Source organism: Oncorhynchus clarkii, chromosome 18, assembly GCF_045791955.1.
Source record: "Oncorhynchus clarkii lewisi isolate Uvic-CL-2024 chromosome 18, UVic_Ocla_1.0, whole genome shotgun sequence".
Lineage (NCBI taxonomy): Eukaryota > Metazoa > Chordata > Actinopteri > Salmoniformes > Salmonidae > Oncorhynchus > Oncorhynchus clarkii.
Genome location: NC_092164.1, coordinates 57,926,165 through 57,942,242, shown reverse-complemented (window position 1 = coordinate 57,942,242; position 16,078 = coordinate 57,926,165). Strand labels below are relative to the sequence as shown.

Below are 16,078 nucleotides of genomic sequence, written 5' to 3'. Positions count from 1 at the left end.
GATATTTGTCCCCATTTGCAGTTGCAAACTATAGTCTGGCTTTTTTTATGGCGGTTTTGGAGCAGTGGCTTCTTCCTTGCTGAGCGGCCTTTCAGGTTATGTCGATATAGGACTCGTTTTACTTTGGATATAGATACTTTTGTACCTGTTTCTTCCAGCATCTACACAAGGTCCTTTGCTGTTGTTCTGGGATTGATTCACACTTTTTGCACCAAAGTACGTTCATATCTAGGAGACAGAACGCGTCTCCTTCCTGAGCGGTATGACGACTGCGTGGTCCCATGGTGTTTATACTTGCGTACTATTGTTTGTATAGATGAACGTGGTACCTTCAGGCATTTGGAAATTGCTCCCAAGTATGAATCAGACTTGTGGAAGTCTACAATTATTTTCTGAGGTCTTGGCTGATTTTTTTTTATTTTCCCATGATGTCAAGCAAAGAGGCACTCAGTTTGAAGGTAGGCCTTGAAATACGTCCACAGGTACACCTCCAATTGACTCAAATTATGTCAATTAGCCTATCAGAAGCTTCTAAAGCCATGACATAATTTTCAGGAATTTTCCAAGCTGTTTAAAGGCACAGTCAACTTAGTGGTTGTAAAATTCTGACCCACTGGAATTGTGATACAGTGAATGATCTGTCTGTAAACAATTGTTGGAAAAAATACTTGTGTCATGTACAAAGGAGTTGTCCTAACCGACTTGCCAAAACTATAGTTTGTAACAAGAAATTTGTGGAGTGGTTGAAAAACAAGTTTTAACTTGTTGAGTGTAGGGGGCAGTATTTTGATGTTTGGATGAAAAACATACCCAAATGAAACTGCCTATTTCTCAGGCCCAGAATCTAGAATATGCATATAATTGTCAGATTAGGATAGAAAACACTCTAAAGTTTCCAAAACTGTCAAAATATTGTCTGTGAGTATAACAGAACTGATATTGCAGGCGAAAACCTGAGGAAAATCCAATCAGGAAGTGCTGTTTTTCCTGAAAGTTCTCTGTTCCATTTCATGCCTTCTCTCCATTTAAAGGGATATCAACCAGATTCCTTTTCCTATGGCTTCCACATGGTGTGAACAGTCTTTAGACATAGTTTCAGGCTTTTATCTTGGTAAATGAGCGATAAAGATCACATCGCGTCAGTGGATGGCTGGGTGCCAGCAGCGTTTTGCATGCGCCAACAGAGTGGAGCAGACATTTTCTCTCTCTCTCCTATTGAAGAAGCTACGGTCCAGTTGAAATATTATTGATTATATATTGTAAAAACAACCTGAGGATTGATTATAAAAAAACGTTTGACATGTTTCTACGGACTTTACGGATACTATTTGGAATTTTCGTCTGCCCCGTCGTGACCTCTCGAGCCTGTGGATTTCTGAACATAACGCGCCAACCAAATGGAACAAAATTAACATTTATTGTGTAACTGGGAGTCTCGTGAGTGCAAACATCCGAAGATCATCAAAGGTAAGCGATTCATTTTATTGCTTTTCTGACTTTCGTGACCAATCTACTTTGCTGCTAGCTGTTTGTAATGTTTTGTCTGCTGAGAGAGATGTCCTTACTTAAACGTTTGGTATGCTTTCGCCAAAAAGCTTTTTTGAAATCTGACACGCCAGGTGGATTAACATCAAGCTAAGCTGTGTTTTGCTATATTGCACTTGTGATTTCATGAAAATTAAATATTTTTAGTAATTTAATTTGAATTTGGCGCTCTGCAATTCAGCAGATGTTGACAAAAATGACTTCAACTGTATTTAGCAGATGTTATTGCGGGTGTAGTGAAATGCTTCTGTTCCTAGCTCCAACAGTGCAGTAATATCTAACAATACACAACAATACAAAACTAAAAGTAAAATAATGGAATTATAATGTGAGAAAGAACACACACAAAAAAATACTGCAAAGTTTCTTAGGAGCTAGAAACTGAGCGGCCATGTCTACCGGCGCCATCTTATCATGTACGCTAGCTCTGAAGTAGATCAACGACATGGAACGGCTGTGGGTCTAACCACTGTCCCTGCTGGTACATGGTGTTACCAGTGGAGGGAGTCACCCTGCATGGGTCACTTACACTGAAACTCGAAATGATTTCTTCACAGATTGCAGCCCTGGAGTTTGAGCTGATGCAACTGATGAAACAAAATGGCATCCAGGTGAACAACAACAACAGTGCCCAACGGAGTCCTGGAAAGGCCAGTCCTGCCAGAGGTGAGTCTCAGGGAAATGGGGAGATACAGAAATACGATGCTTACACTCTACTACTATTATAGTTATCTCCCTCCCCAGGCAATAATATCCTTACACTGTGGTAATATAATAAACATTACTGGTCATGTTCAGATGATTCTGAAGTGAGTCACAACAGGGACCCTGTGACTAGTCATCCATTCATTATCATCCCCCACTTCCAATTGAGCTTAAAAGACTTCATTTACCTATCACTGTACATATATGTATATAATTTACCTCTCTACATCTATATCTATATCTATATAATTTACCTCTCTATATCTATATAATTTACCTCTCTACATCTAAATCTGTATATTTTACCTCTCTACATCTATATCTATGTCATTTACCTCTAAGTCTATATCTATGTCATTTACCTCTCTACGTCTATATCTATGTCATTTACCTCTCTACGTCTATATCTATATAATTTACCTCTCCACGTCTATATCTATATAATTTACCTCTCCACGTCTATAACTATATGATTTACCTCTCTACATCTATATCTCTTTAATTTATCTCTCTGCATCTATATAATTTACCTCTCTACATGTATATGACGGCTTTGCATACTGTTGGCATTCTCTCAACCAGCTTCATGAAATGAAATGCATTTCAATTAACAGGTGTGCCTTGTTAAAAATGAATTTGTGGAATTGATTTCCTTATTGCGTTTGAGCCAAACAGTTGTGTTGTGACAAGGTAGGGGTGGTATACAGAAGATAGCTCTATTTGGTAAAAGACCTAGTCCATATTATAGCAAGAACAACTCAAATATGCGAAGAGAAACGACAGTCCATCATTACTTTAAGACATGATCGTCCGTCAATCCGGAAAATGTCAAGAACTTTGACAAGTGCAGTTGCAAAAACCATTAAGCGCTATGATGAAACTGGCTCTCATGAGGACCGCTACAGGAAAGGAAGACCAGAGTTACTTCTGCTGCAGAGGATAAGTTCATTAGAGTTACCAGCCTCAGAAATTTCAGCCCAAATAAATGCTTCACAGAGTTCAACAGGCACATCCCAATATCAACTGTTCAGATGAGACTGCGTGAATCAGGCCTTCATGGTCAAATTTCTTAGGCCAAGAAACACCAGTAATGGACATTAGCCAGTGGAAATCTGTCCTTTGGTCTGACGAGTCCAAATTTGAGATATTTTGTTTCAACCGCCGTGTCTTTGTGAGACGCAGAGTAGGTGTGGTTCCCACCATGAAGCATGGAGGAGAAGGTGTGATTGTGTGGGGGTGCTTTGCTGGTGACACTGTCTGTGATTTATTTAGAATTCAAGACACACTTAACCAGCAAGGCTACCACAGCATTCTGCAACGATACGCCATCCCTTCTGGTTTGCACTTAGTGGGCCTATCATTTGTTTTTCAACAGGTCAATGACCCAACACACCTCCAAGCTGTGTAAGGGCTATTTGACCAAAAAGGAGAGGGATGGAGTGCTGCATCAGATGACCTGGCCTCCGCCATCACTCGACTTCATTCCAATTGAGATGGTTTGGGATGAGTTGGACCTCAGAGTGAAGGAAAAGCAGCCAACAAGTGCTGAGTGTCATCGACGTGTGTATAGGTGGCAGGGAGGACAGGCGGCAGGAAGGACGGGCGCAGGAGAATCGAACTCGGTATAATGGAGTAGTTTAATAACTGAAAAACACAGCTCCAAAACCATAATACATAATCAAAACAAAGTAGGTACGAGGACCCGTCGCGCACCAATACAAACTACACGATCATGAACAACAAACAATCTCTGACAAGGACATGAGGGGAAACAGAGGGTTAAATACACAACAGGTAATGAATGGGATTGGAACCAGGTGTGTAGGAAGAAAATACAAAACCAATGGAAAATGAAAAATGGATCAATGATGGCTAGAAGCCCGCTGACGTCGACCGCCGAGCACCGCACGAACAAGGAGAGGCCTCAACTTCGGTAGAAGTCGTGACACTGGGCATATGTGGGAACTCCTTCAAGACTGTTGGAAAAGCATTCCAGGTGAAGCTGGTTGAGAGAATGCCAAGCATGTGCAAAGCTGTCATAAAGGCAAAGGCTGGTTACTTTCAAGAATTGAAAATATAACATGTATTTTGATTTGTTTAACACTTTTTTTGATTACTACGATTCCATGTGTTATTTCATCATTTTGATGTCTTCACTATTATTCTACAATGCAGAAAACAGTTTTTTTTTTTTAAGAAAACTTGAATGAGTAGGTGTCCAAACATTTGACTGGTACTGTATATCTATATAATTGACCTCTCTATATCTATATAATTTACCTCTCTACATCTATGTCTATGTCATTTACCTCTACATCTATATCATTTACCTCTCTACATCTACGTTTATGTAATTTACCTCTCTACATCTATATCTATATAATTTACATAGATATAGACCAAGATCAGGCCGTGGCCCTGGTCAAAAGTAGTGCACTATATAGGGAATAGGGTGCCATTTGAGATTAACACACTGTGTTGTTTACAGTATGTACTGTGAGGGAGATTCAGGACACTATTTCTATAAATGTTATTGCCAATGTAACAAGGACAGCTTGTCCACCCATCACAATGTCCCTGCCTTAGCAATAAGTCTCTATCAGGGTACTTCAATAGACGACAATGGAGGCTGTAGAGACAAATTACATATCCTTAGGAGGGTTGATGTGTCAGTGTCACTCAAACCCTGAGATACACCCTACAGCTCTCCTATCAGCTTGTTTCCTATTTCCTATGCCCTCAAACTGTGCTGTTATTGCTTTAATAGGGACATCAAGAGGCAGACAGGACTGTGTCTGACTCCATGTTATTTAGGATGTAGCTTGTGTTACTGCATACTGTCAACACTAGCTCCCAGACATACAGTACCAAAGGCTTGAGATTTGTTTTTGCATTAAAGCTTGTTTTGCTTGTTGCTCCTTTTTTTTTTAGCAAATCCCTCTTACTCTTTTTTTTGTCACTGTGCATTACCTCTGAATACACTTTAAACTTTGACCTCGTACTCCAATGCCACTTCAGTTAACAAACAAACAGTAAACAAATACAAAACAAATTCTGTCCGTAACACGTAAACACACGTCTGGGTTTTGGGTTGTGTCCCAAATGGCACCCTATTCTCTATTCTCTATGGGCCCGTAAAATAAGTAGTGCACTGTGGAGGGACTCCTGAGTGGCGCAGTGGTCTAAGGCACTGCATCTCAGTGCTAGAGGCGTCACTACAGACCCAGGCTGTATCGCAGCGGTCTAAGGCCCTGCATCTCAGTGCTAGAGGCGTCACTACAGACCCAGGCTGTATCGCAGCGGTCTAAGGCACTGCATCTCAGTGCTAGAGGCGTCACTACAGACCCAGGCTGTATCGCAGCGGTCTAAGGCACTGCATCTCAGTGCAAGAGGCGTCACTACAGACCCAGGCTGTATCGCAGCGGTCTAAGGCACTGCATCTCAGTGCTAGAGGCGTCACTACAGACCCAGGCTGTTTCGCAGCGGTCTAAGGCACTGAATCTCAGTGCTAGAGGCGTCACTACAGACCCAGGCTGTATCGCAGCGGTCTAAGGCACTGCATCTCAGTGCTAGAGGCGTCACTACAGACCCAGGCTGTATCGCAGCGGTCTAAGGCACTGCATCTCAGTGCTAGAGGCGTCACTACAGACCCAGGCTGTATCGCAGCGGTCTAAGGCACTGCATCTCAGTGCTAGAGGCGTCACTACAGACCCAGGCTGTATCGCAGCGGTCTAAGGCACTGCATCTCAGTGCTAGAGGCGTCACTACAGACCCAGGCTGTATCGCAGCGGTCTAAGGCACTGCATCTCAGTGCTAGAGGCATCACTACAGACCCTAGTTTTATTCCAGGCTATATCAGAGTTAGTTTTATTCCAGGCTATATATCAGAGTCCCATAGGGCGGCGCACAACTGGCCCAGCATCGTCCGGGGTAGGCTGTCATTGTAAATCAGAATGTGTTCTTAACTGACTTCCCTAGTTAAATTACAAATGGAGTAGGGTTCCTTTTGGGAGACTTTTACTGGCCTGTTTTTCTTCTGGGCTCCTCCGGCTTTTTCTCCCAGGCCCAGTCTGTTATAATGGATTACAGTGGCCCTTGATCTGCTATCTCCATAATTGGCCTGATAAGGGGACAATGGGCAGTCTCTGAATACTGATCCAGATCTGGAAAAACTGAATGAGACAGTTCAATAAGCAATATCAGTAAGAGAGACGGGGGGAGGGAGGGAGAGAGAGAGAGGGAGGGAGACGGGAGAGATTACCTCTGACATGATGACAACAGCTTCTTCTGTGGCGTTGTGTGTATTTGTGTGTAGCTATACGTTCTGTAGATCTACATTTCAATAGGATCTGATGACAAACCATCTCTCTTTTATCACAGACTTGCTTTAGAATTTAATTAAAATGTATATCAACCAAGTGGACCTTTATTAGCCTGGTCCCAGATCTGTTTGTGCTATCATGTCAACCCCTTGTCATGTCAAACAGACCTGGGATCAGGCTAGACCTTTATGACTGTTGAACACATGTAACTAAGGATGGTTGTGTTGTGTGTGTTGTTCTAGAGATGAGTGAGGCGCTTCCAGAGACTCTCCAGAGACTCTCCAGAGGACTACTACGGGACAGCATCAGCTCTACAGAGGGAGAGGTTAGTATAGACACACACAAACACACACAAACACACACACACCTCTGTTCAGCCTTTTAATATCCACAACAATGATAATATTAATAATATGTGCTATAATCACCACCAGATGTTGTACCACATTACTCATTGAAAATGAATTGAACTGTTTTGACATGTACATGTTTTATTTAAAGTGAATTACACTGACAGTGTTTGTGTGGTTAGCCCTGTCTGTCCTCTGACCTTATAAAAAAGCCTTTATGTAATGTATTAATTGCTGGCTTCAAGTCAGTGCCCTGCGGCACATCAATCTAGTCCTGAGTGGTGGCAAAGCCTATTCCCCCTCCTTACTGAGATAATTGCTGGTAAAGTCTCTTTTGGAGAACACTCTTTCCCATTTATAAGATCTGTCCCTTACTGAGCAAAAATAATGAACAGGGCTTTGTCCCAAATTCCACTCTATTCCCTTTATAGAGCAATAGTAGTGTACTATATAGGGAATAGGGTGCCATTTGGGACGTGACCCAGGAATATATAGGCTTAATCCAGGGAGACAGACAGTCACCGTCCACTATACTGGAGACAGACAGTCACCGGCCACTATACTGGAGACAGACAGTCACCGTCCACTATACTGAAGACAGACAGTCACCGGCCACTATACTGGAGACAGACAGTCACCGTCCACTATACTGGAGAAAGACAGTCATCGTCCACTATACTGGAGACAGACAGTCACCGTCCACTATACTGGAGACAGACAGTCACTGTCCACTATACTGGAGACAGACAGTCACCGTCCACTATACTGGAGACAGACAGTCACCTGCCACTATACTGGAGACAGACAGTCACCGGCCACTATACTGGAGACAGACAGTCACCGTCCACTATACTGGAGACAGACAGTCACCTGCCACTATACTGGAGACAGATAGTCATCGGCCACTATACTGGAGACAGACAGTCACCGTCCACTATACTGAAGACAGACAGTCACCGGCCACTATACTGGAGACAGACAGTCACTGTCCACTATACTGGAGACAGACAGTCACCGTCCACTATACTGGAGACAGACAGTCACCGGCCACTATACTGGAGACAGACAGTCACCTGCCACTATACTGGAGACAGACAGTCACCGTCCACTATACTGGAGACAGACAGTCATCGGCCACTATACTGGAAACAGACAGTCACCGTCCACTATACTGGAGACAGACAGTCACCTGCCACTATACTGGAGACAGACAGTCACCGTCCACTATACTGGAGACAGACAGTCACCGGCCACTATACTGGAGACAGACAGTCACCGTCCACTATACTGGAGACAGACAGTCACCGTCCACTATACTGTAGACAGACAGTCACCGGCCACTATACCACAGACAGACAGTCACCGTCCACTATACTGGAGACAGACAGTCACCGTCCACTATACTGAAGACAGACAGTCACCATCCACTTTACTGGAGACAGACAGTCATCAGCCACTATACTGGAGACAGACAGTCACCTGCCACTATACTGGAGACAGACAGTCACCTGCCACTATACTGGAGACAGACAGTCACCGTCCACTATACTGGAGACAGACAGTCACCGTCCACTATACTGGAGACAGACAGTCACCGGCCACTATACTGGAGACAGACAGTCACCGGCCACTATACTGGAGACAGACAGTCACCGGCCACTTTACTGGAGACAGACAGTCACCGGCCACTATACTGGAGACAGACAGTCACCGGCCACTATACTGGAGACAGACAGTCACCTGCCACTATACTGGAGACAGACAGTCACCGGCCACTATGCTGGAGACAGACAGTCACCTGCCACTATACTGGAGACAGACAGTCACCGGCCACTATACTGGAGACAGACAGTCACCGTCCACTATACTGAAGGAAATCATGCAATTGTTGTGTAACCTTTACTACGGTAAGATAACGACCTCCAAATAATGGTACATGGAGAGAGAGAGGGGGAGAGAGAGAGAGAGGCAGAGAGGACATGTTTATTTTACTGAGTTAGGTGGATGTCAGGTGCCTTAGGGTGAACTGTCTCAGTGTCTCTCTTTTTTTGATAGCATTGTTAAAGTAAATGTCTCTTTCTCTGTGTTCATCTCTGTCTCTCTTTCTATCCCTGCTAACATCTTTCTCCTTCTCTATTGATCCATCCTCACTTTGTCCCCCCTTCTCACCTCTCGTCTCTCCAGGCATCAGAGGGCCCTGGCAGTACTCGTTCGTCCATCCGGAGTGCAGCTTCCAGTACTGTGGATGAGTCCAGACCCTCCAGGGCCCCTGGCAGTGCTGAGGACTCCCCCAGACATACCCTCCTCCAGCAGGCTGCAGACAACGACGGTCAGTGTAGACGTTCATCACTATAGATACAGGAGCCTCCTTCCCTATGATCCATTCTGGCTTGGACAAAGCTTACTTACCCTAAACTATTTTACTTGTGGTTTTTAAGTGAACTGTTACACACATGTTTAAGGCTAGCATCTCAAGAATATGAGTGTAGAGACCAAATTATCGCTCAGATTGCCCATTGTCTTCAATTATGATTTACAAGAAAGTCTTAGTCACATGCTTGATTCCAATGTAGGTTATCACTATCTTTGCTGTATGTTTGCATATATTTGCTGAACCTCTAATGATGTGTGCAGGGTCTCAGTCTCCTGTGGTGTCCAGCCCCTCTCTCAGCCTGGAGGAGAAGACCATCAGGAGAGGTCTGGACCCACTGACACGAAGCAAAGGGAAGGACCCCAGAAGCTCACCTGGAAACAGGTACTAACCACCTCCCTGCCGCTGTGTTCCTCTGACTCCAGGGTGAAGTTTCCCCTAGGTACAGATCTAGGATCAGCTTCCCCTCCCATCCTAACCATAAAGGGGGAAATGCTAAACTGACCCAGATGAGCGTCTAGAGGTTGTAGTGATATTGTTAGAGAGGGTAAAGAAAATGATTTACCCTGCCGAAAGGAAAAGAGTAGGATAGATAGAGACCCCCTACCAGACACACATCAGCAGAAGAGACTGCCCATAGTGTAGCCGTTTGGCCAGATAGCCAGTGGAGTGAAAGGATAAGTCACACCATATCTATCAAATGTATTTATAAAGCCCTTTTTACATCAGCAGATGCCACAAAGTTCTGTACAGAACCGCAGCCTAGAACCCCAAACAGCAAGCAATGCAGATGTAGAAGCACGGTGGCTAGGAGAAACTCCCTAAAAAGGCAGGAACCTAGAAAGAAACCTAGAGAGGAACCAGGCTCTGAGGGGTGGCCAGTCCTCTTCTGTCTGTGCCGGGTGGAGATAATAAGAGCACATGGCCATTTAAGGACAGATTGTTCTTTAAGATGGTGAAACGTTCATACAGTGCCTTGCGAAAGTATTCAGCCCCCTTGAACTTTGCGACCTTTTGCCACATTTCAGGCTTCAAACATAAAGATATAAAACTGTCTTTTTTTGTGAAGAATCAACAACAAGTGGGACACAATCATGAAGTGGAACGACATTTATTGGATATTTCAAACTTTTTTAACAAATCAAAAACTGAAAAATTGGGCGTGCAAAATTATTCACCCCCCTTAAGTTAATACTTTGTAGCGCCACCTTTTGCTGTGATTACAGCTGTAAGTCGCTTGGGGTATGTCTCTATCAGTTTTGCACATCGAGAGACTGAATTTTTTTCCCATTCCTCCTTGCAAAACAGCTCGAGCTCAGTGAGGTTGGATGGAGAGCATTTGTGAACAGCAGTTTTCAGTTCTTTCCACAGATTCTCGATTGGATTCAGGTCTGGACTTTGACTTGGCCATTGTAACACCTGGATATGTTTATTTTTGAACCATTCCATTGTAGATTTTGCTTTATGTTTTGGATCATTGTCTTGTTGGAAGACAAATCTCCGTCCCAGTCTCAGGTCTTTTGCAGACTCCATCAGGTTTTCTTCCAGAATGGTCCTGTATTTGGCTCCATCCATCTTCCCATCAATTTTAACCATCTTCCCTGTCCCTGCTGAAGAAAAGCAGGCCCAAACCATGATGCTGCCACCACCATGTTTGACAGTGGGGATGGTGTGTTCAGGGTGATGAGCTGTGTTGCTTTTACGCCAAACATAACGTTTTGCATTGTTGCCAAAAAGTTCAATTTTGGTTTCATCTGACCAGAGCACCTTCTTCCACATGTTTGGTGTGTCTCCCAGGTGGCTTGTGGCAAACTTTAACCAACACTTTTTATGGATATCTTTAAGAAATGGCTTTCTTCTTGCCACTCTTCCATAAAGGCCAGATTTGTGCAATATACGACTGATTGTTGTCCTATGGACAGAGTCTCCCACCTCAGCTGTAGATCTCTGCAGTTCATCCAGAGTGATCATGGGCCTCTTGGCTGCATCTCTGATCAGTCTTCTCCTTGTATGAGCTGAAAGTTTAGAGGGACGGCCAGGTCTTGGTAGATTTGCAGTGGTCTGATACTCCTTCCATTTCAATATTATCGCTTGCACAGTGCTCCTTGGGATGTTTAAAGCTTGGGAAATCTTTTTGTATCCAAATCCGGCTTTAAACTTCTTCACAACAGTATCTCGGACCTGCCTGGTGTGTTCCTTGTTCTTCATGATGCTCTCTGCGCTTTTAACGGACCTCTGAGACTATCACAGTGCAGGTGCATTTATACGGAGACTTGATTACACACAGGTGGATTGTATTTATCATCATTAGTCATTTAGGTCAACATTGGATCATTCAGAGATCCTCACTGAACTTCTGGAGAGAGTTTGCTGCACTGAAAGTAAAGGGGCTGAATAATTTTGCACGCCCAATTTTTCCGTTTTTGATTTGTTAAAAAAGTTTGAAATATCCAATAAATGTCGTTCCACTTCATGATTGTGTCCCACTTGTTGTTGATTCTTCACAAAAAAAGACAGTTTTATATCTTTATGTTTGAAGCCTGAAATGTGGCAAAAGGTCGCAAAGTTCAAGGGGGCCGAATACTTTCGCAAGGCACTGTAGATGACCAGCAGGGTCAAATAATAATAATCACAGTGGTTGTAGAGGGTGCAACAAGTCAGTACCTTTGGAGTAAATGACAGGTGGCTTTTCATAGCCGAGCATTAAGAGGTCGAGACAGAAGGTGCAGTAGAGAGAGAGAGACACACAGAGAGAGAGAGAGAGAGAGAGAGAGATGGAGAGAGAGAGAGAGAGAGAGAGATGAAAACAGCAGGTCCAGGACAAGGTAGCACAGGTCAGGGTTCCCCCAAGCCGCAGGCAGCAGTGGACTGTGGACTGTGGACAGCCAGGAGTCATCATGCTAGGTAGTCCTGAGGCATGATTAGAGGAAGCATACTTAAATTCACACAGGACACCAGATAGAACAGGAGAATTACACCAGATATAACAGACTGACCCTAGCCCCCCCGGCACATAGACTATTGCAGCATAGAGACTGGAGACTGAGACCATGTAAAACACACGTCACAGCACCCAACCAATAATACCCAGTCATAACCCATAGAGAATTTGCAATATTCTGTTTTACCTTCCAGTAGAGGAGTGGGGGTGTGTGAATGGGTGTGTGGGGAGAGTGAGGGGGTGTGAATGGGTGAGGGGGGGAGTGAGGGGGGGGTGAATGGGTGTGTGGGGGTGTTTTCATAGACAAAACAAAGGCCTTGAAATGTCCACACCAAATCAATACACTTCAAACAACAATAAACTTGCATGCAACCTCCCTTTTACTAAAATGTCAACCCAAATATGTCTGTCAGGGAAATAATAGTTCAGCGCCACTGAACATTAAAGGGAGGTCATTGAAAAAACAGAAAGTCTATTGCAGTGTAAAGCACTGAAAGGAAAATGAGAGTAAGAGAGAGAAAGGGGTCTTAGCTGTTGACTTCAGGCTTGCAGTTGCAACGACTGTCTGTCAAATACACCTGATGGTTGGTTGGTTTGTTTGTCAAAGCTTCACAACAATGTTGCTACCACCATGCAATCAATGACAGGAGTGGCCCCAGAAGATACACCGCCGATCGACGTAAACACTTTAAAAACACGCTGAAAATGAACATAACTTCTGCAGAGTTGCACACACTGTGAAACTGCCCCGCCAACCCAGAGCTCTCCACAGAGAGCCAGAAGCCACATATTTTGACTGCTGATGCGCTCTCAAAGTGACAGCACACGGTGAAGGCTCCGTGCAGGATACTACCCGTTCCTTTGACTGCTGTGCTGTTAGATACTGTCTACTTAACTGTCTGAGATTCGTACTGAGGGCTTACTCTGCAATGATTTCCAGCGGTTGCAGACGATGTGCCTGTGTGTGTGTGTCTGTGTCTGTGTCTGCGACTGGTCATTTAAATCCCCACTGTGGGTCAGACTCTGAGACTGTCTGTATGACTGAGTGAGCCTGACTCTGGTTGGCTGGCAGCAGCTGCTGTGACTGTCTGTATGACTGCTTGAGGCTCACTCTGGTTGGCTGGAAGCAGTTGCTGTGATTGAAGAAAGCAACACAGCTGGGACTCCTACACAACACACAGGGGTCACTGCACACCCATCCCAACAAACCCACCCCTCCATCCCACCAACCACCAACCCACCCCTCCATCCCACCAAACCCACCCCTCCATCCCACCAAACCCACCTCTCCATCCCACCAAACCCACTCCTCCATCCCACCAAACCCACCTCTCCATCCCACCAAACCCACCCCTCCATCCCACCAACCACCAAACCCACTCCTCCATCCCACCAAACCCACCTCTCCATCCCACCAAACCCACCCCTCCATCCCATCAACCCACCCCTCCATCCCACCAACCACCAAACCCACTCCTCCATCCCACCAAACCCACCTCTCCATCCCACCAAACCCACCCCTCCATCCCACCAAACCCACCCCTCCATCCCACCAAACCCACCCCTCCATCCCACCAAACCCACCCCTCCATCCCACCAAACCCACCCCTCCATCCTACCAACCCACCCCTCCATCCCACCAAACCCACCCCTCCATCCCACCAAACGCACCCCTCCATCCCACCAAACCCACCCCTCCATCCCACCAAACCCACCCCTCCATCCTACCAAACCCACCCCTCCATCCCACCAAACCCACCCCTCCAATCCACCAAACCCACCCCTCCATCCTACCAACCCACCCACCCATCCCACCAAACCCACCCCTCCATCCCACCAACTCCCCCTCCATCCCACCAAACCCACCCCTCCATCACACACACACACACACACACACACACACACACACACACACACACACACACACACACACACACACACAGTATTCAGGTCTTGTGTTTAGTAGATGCATTTCTGTGTGACTGAGCCGTGGATCAGAGAGAGGTCAATGTGTCCAATCCGTTTAGCGTCCACCTCACCTCTAATACTGCCTGGGTCAGTTCACTACGCGTCCAGCCCTGTTATCCTTAGAGAGGAGGAAAAATACAAAGATACTGCATGAACCTATTTGGTTTCTCCTTTGACCTTCGACCTTTTGTTCTTCTCCTTTGATGTGTTTTTCTCTCTGGAGAAGTGTTTTACTGGTGTGAATGTTTAGTAAATCTGTTATTTTGTCTATAGTTGTTTTCTACCAATATAACAATCTGTTTCTCTACCAACTCATGCCTCTTCTCCTCAGTTCTACAGAACCCTCTGCTGAGAATAGCCCAGAGAAACTCAAGGCCAAGGTATGTATGTGAAGAGAACCCCAATGTACACAGTAAACAGTAACAGGGCATCTCAATGATAATACATATTGACAGTGCTGACTGAAGTGTGCTAATACATATTATGATATAATACCTGTAGGCTGTTGTGGTGCATATTGTTTGTTTTTTGTTGCATTGACTTAACCTCTGTCTGGTTCTGATGCCTTTCTGTTTAACAGAAATCTCTTACATGGCCACACTTCTTCTCCTATTCATATTACTTGGTATTGTATTTGTATTTTTTTTTCTCCAATCATACCCAATCAAACAGAATACTAAACAACTACTGTACATAGCAGGGTATGAAGCGGTCTGATTAGCATATTCTTAATGCACTTGTTATTGAAGTTCATTTCAGTAATTTGCACAAATATAGAAGGTGCATTGGATTAGATTCATATTTAGACCAGTAATTTATAATTACTTCAAGGGAATCAACATAACTCATGTATTTAGATATTATAATTTCAAAGGTTGGGTTTTTGCATTACGGCATTTCTCTTTTAATCACATTATCTGGCGCACACTTTGGGACTGATTATGTTTGATTTGTCCGTAGTAATTCATTAATGAGATATTCTCTAGCCACTGATGTTATTAATCAAGCTATAGCAATGGGGAAATCACTTCAATACACTGAGTGTCCAAAACATTATGAACACCTGCTCTTTCCAAGACATTGACTGACCAGGTCAAAGCTATGATTCCTTATTGATATCACTTGTTAAATCCACTTCAATCCGTATGGATGAAGGGGAGGAGACGGGTTCAAGAAGGATTAAAGAAGTGCCTTTGAACGTGGTATGGTGGTAGGTGCCAGGGGCACCAGTTTGAGTGTGTCAAGAACTGCAATGCTGCTGGGTCCCTGTGGTGGATGCTGGCGAATTGAGACTGTTCTGAGGGCAAAAGGGGGTGCAACTCAATATTAGGAAGGTGTTCCTAATGTTTGGTACACTCAGTGTACAATGTCCAATGTCTTTCATAGTACCTAGTCTTTCATCCCTGATACATAACCCTAAGGTGAGGTAAATGTTGAGGTGCTGTATGTCTCTCTTCTCGCAAACCTCAAGGCTGCAAACCATTCAATTAGTCATAGATATTGTGAATCAAGCTTTTCACCTAAAAAAGGACCAGAGAGGTATTGTAGGTGCAACTAGTTACCCAGCTCAGTCGATCCAATCTGGCCACCAGCTAGAGAATCAGACAGACTTACATCACAATCCTCAGATCAAAAGGAGGGTTATGTTTGTGCTGACGTCAAATGATGGCTATAGCTGACACCATGTTTTCTCAAGCCTCCACATTGCTTGTTGACTAAGACACACCCACCAGGGGCGGTTAGGTAGGTAGGTAGGTAGGTAGGTAAGTAGGTAGGTTGGTAGGTAGGTAGGTAGGTAGGTAGGTAGGTAGGTAGGTAGGTAGGTAGGTAGGTAGAGAGGGAGGTAGGTAGGTCTGGCCAGCTGTAAACTTCAGAG

General features: G+C 44.5%; 1 protein-coding gene across 1 annotated transcript in view; it reads left to right on the top strand.

The window, feature by feature from the left end:
- The window catches only part of LOC139373779 (protein phosphatase 1, regulatory subunit 9A), a 102,341-nt gene that overhangs the window by 82,017 nt on the left and 4,246 nt on the right, over positions 1-16,078 (top strand). Inside the window, exons 11-15 of the mRNA XM_071114760.1 lie at positions 2,103-2,211; positions 6,815-6,897; positions 9,107-9,251; positions 9,557-9,677; positions 14,534-14,582. Of these exons, the coding sequence (XP_070970861.1) occupies positions 2,103-2,211; positions 6,815-6,897; positions 9,107-9,251; positions 9,557-9,677; positions 14,534-14,582 (507 nt within the window). The remainder of the gene's footprint in view (positions 1-2,102; positions 2,212-6,814; positions 6,898-9,106; positions 9,252-9,556; positions 9,678-14,533; positions 14,583-16,078) is intronic.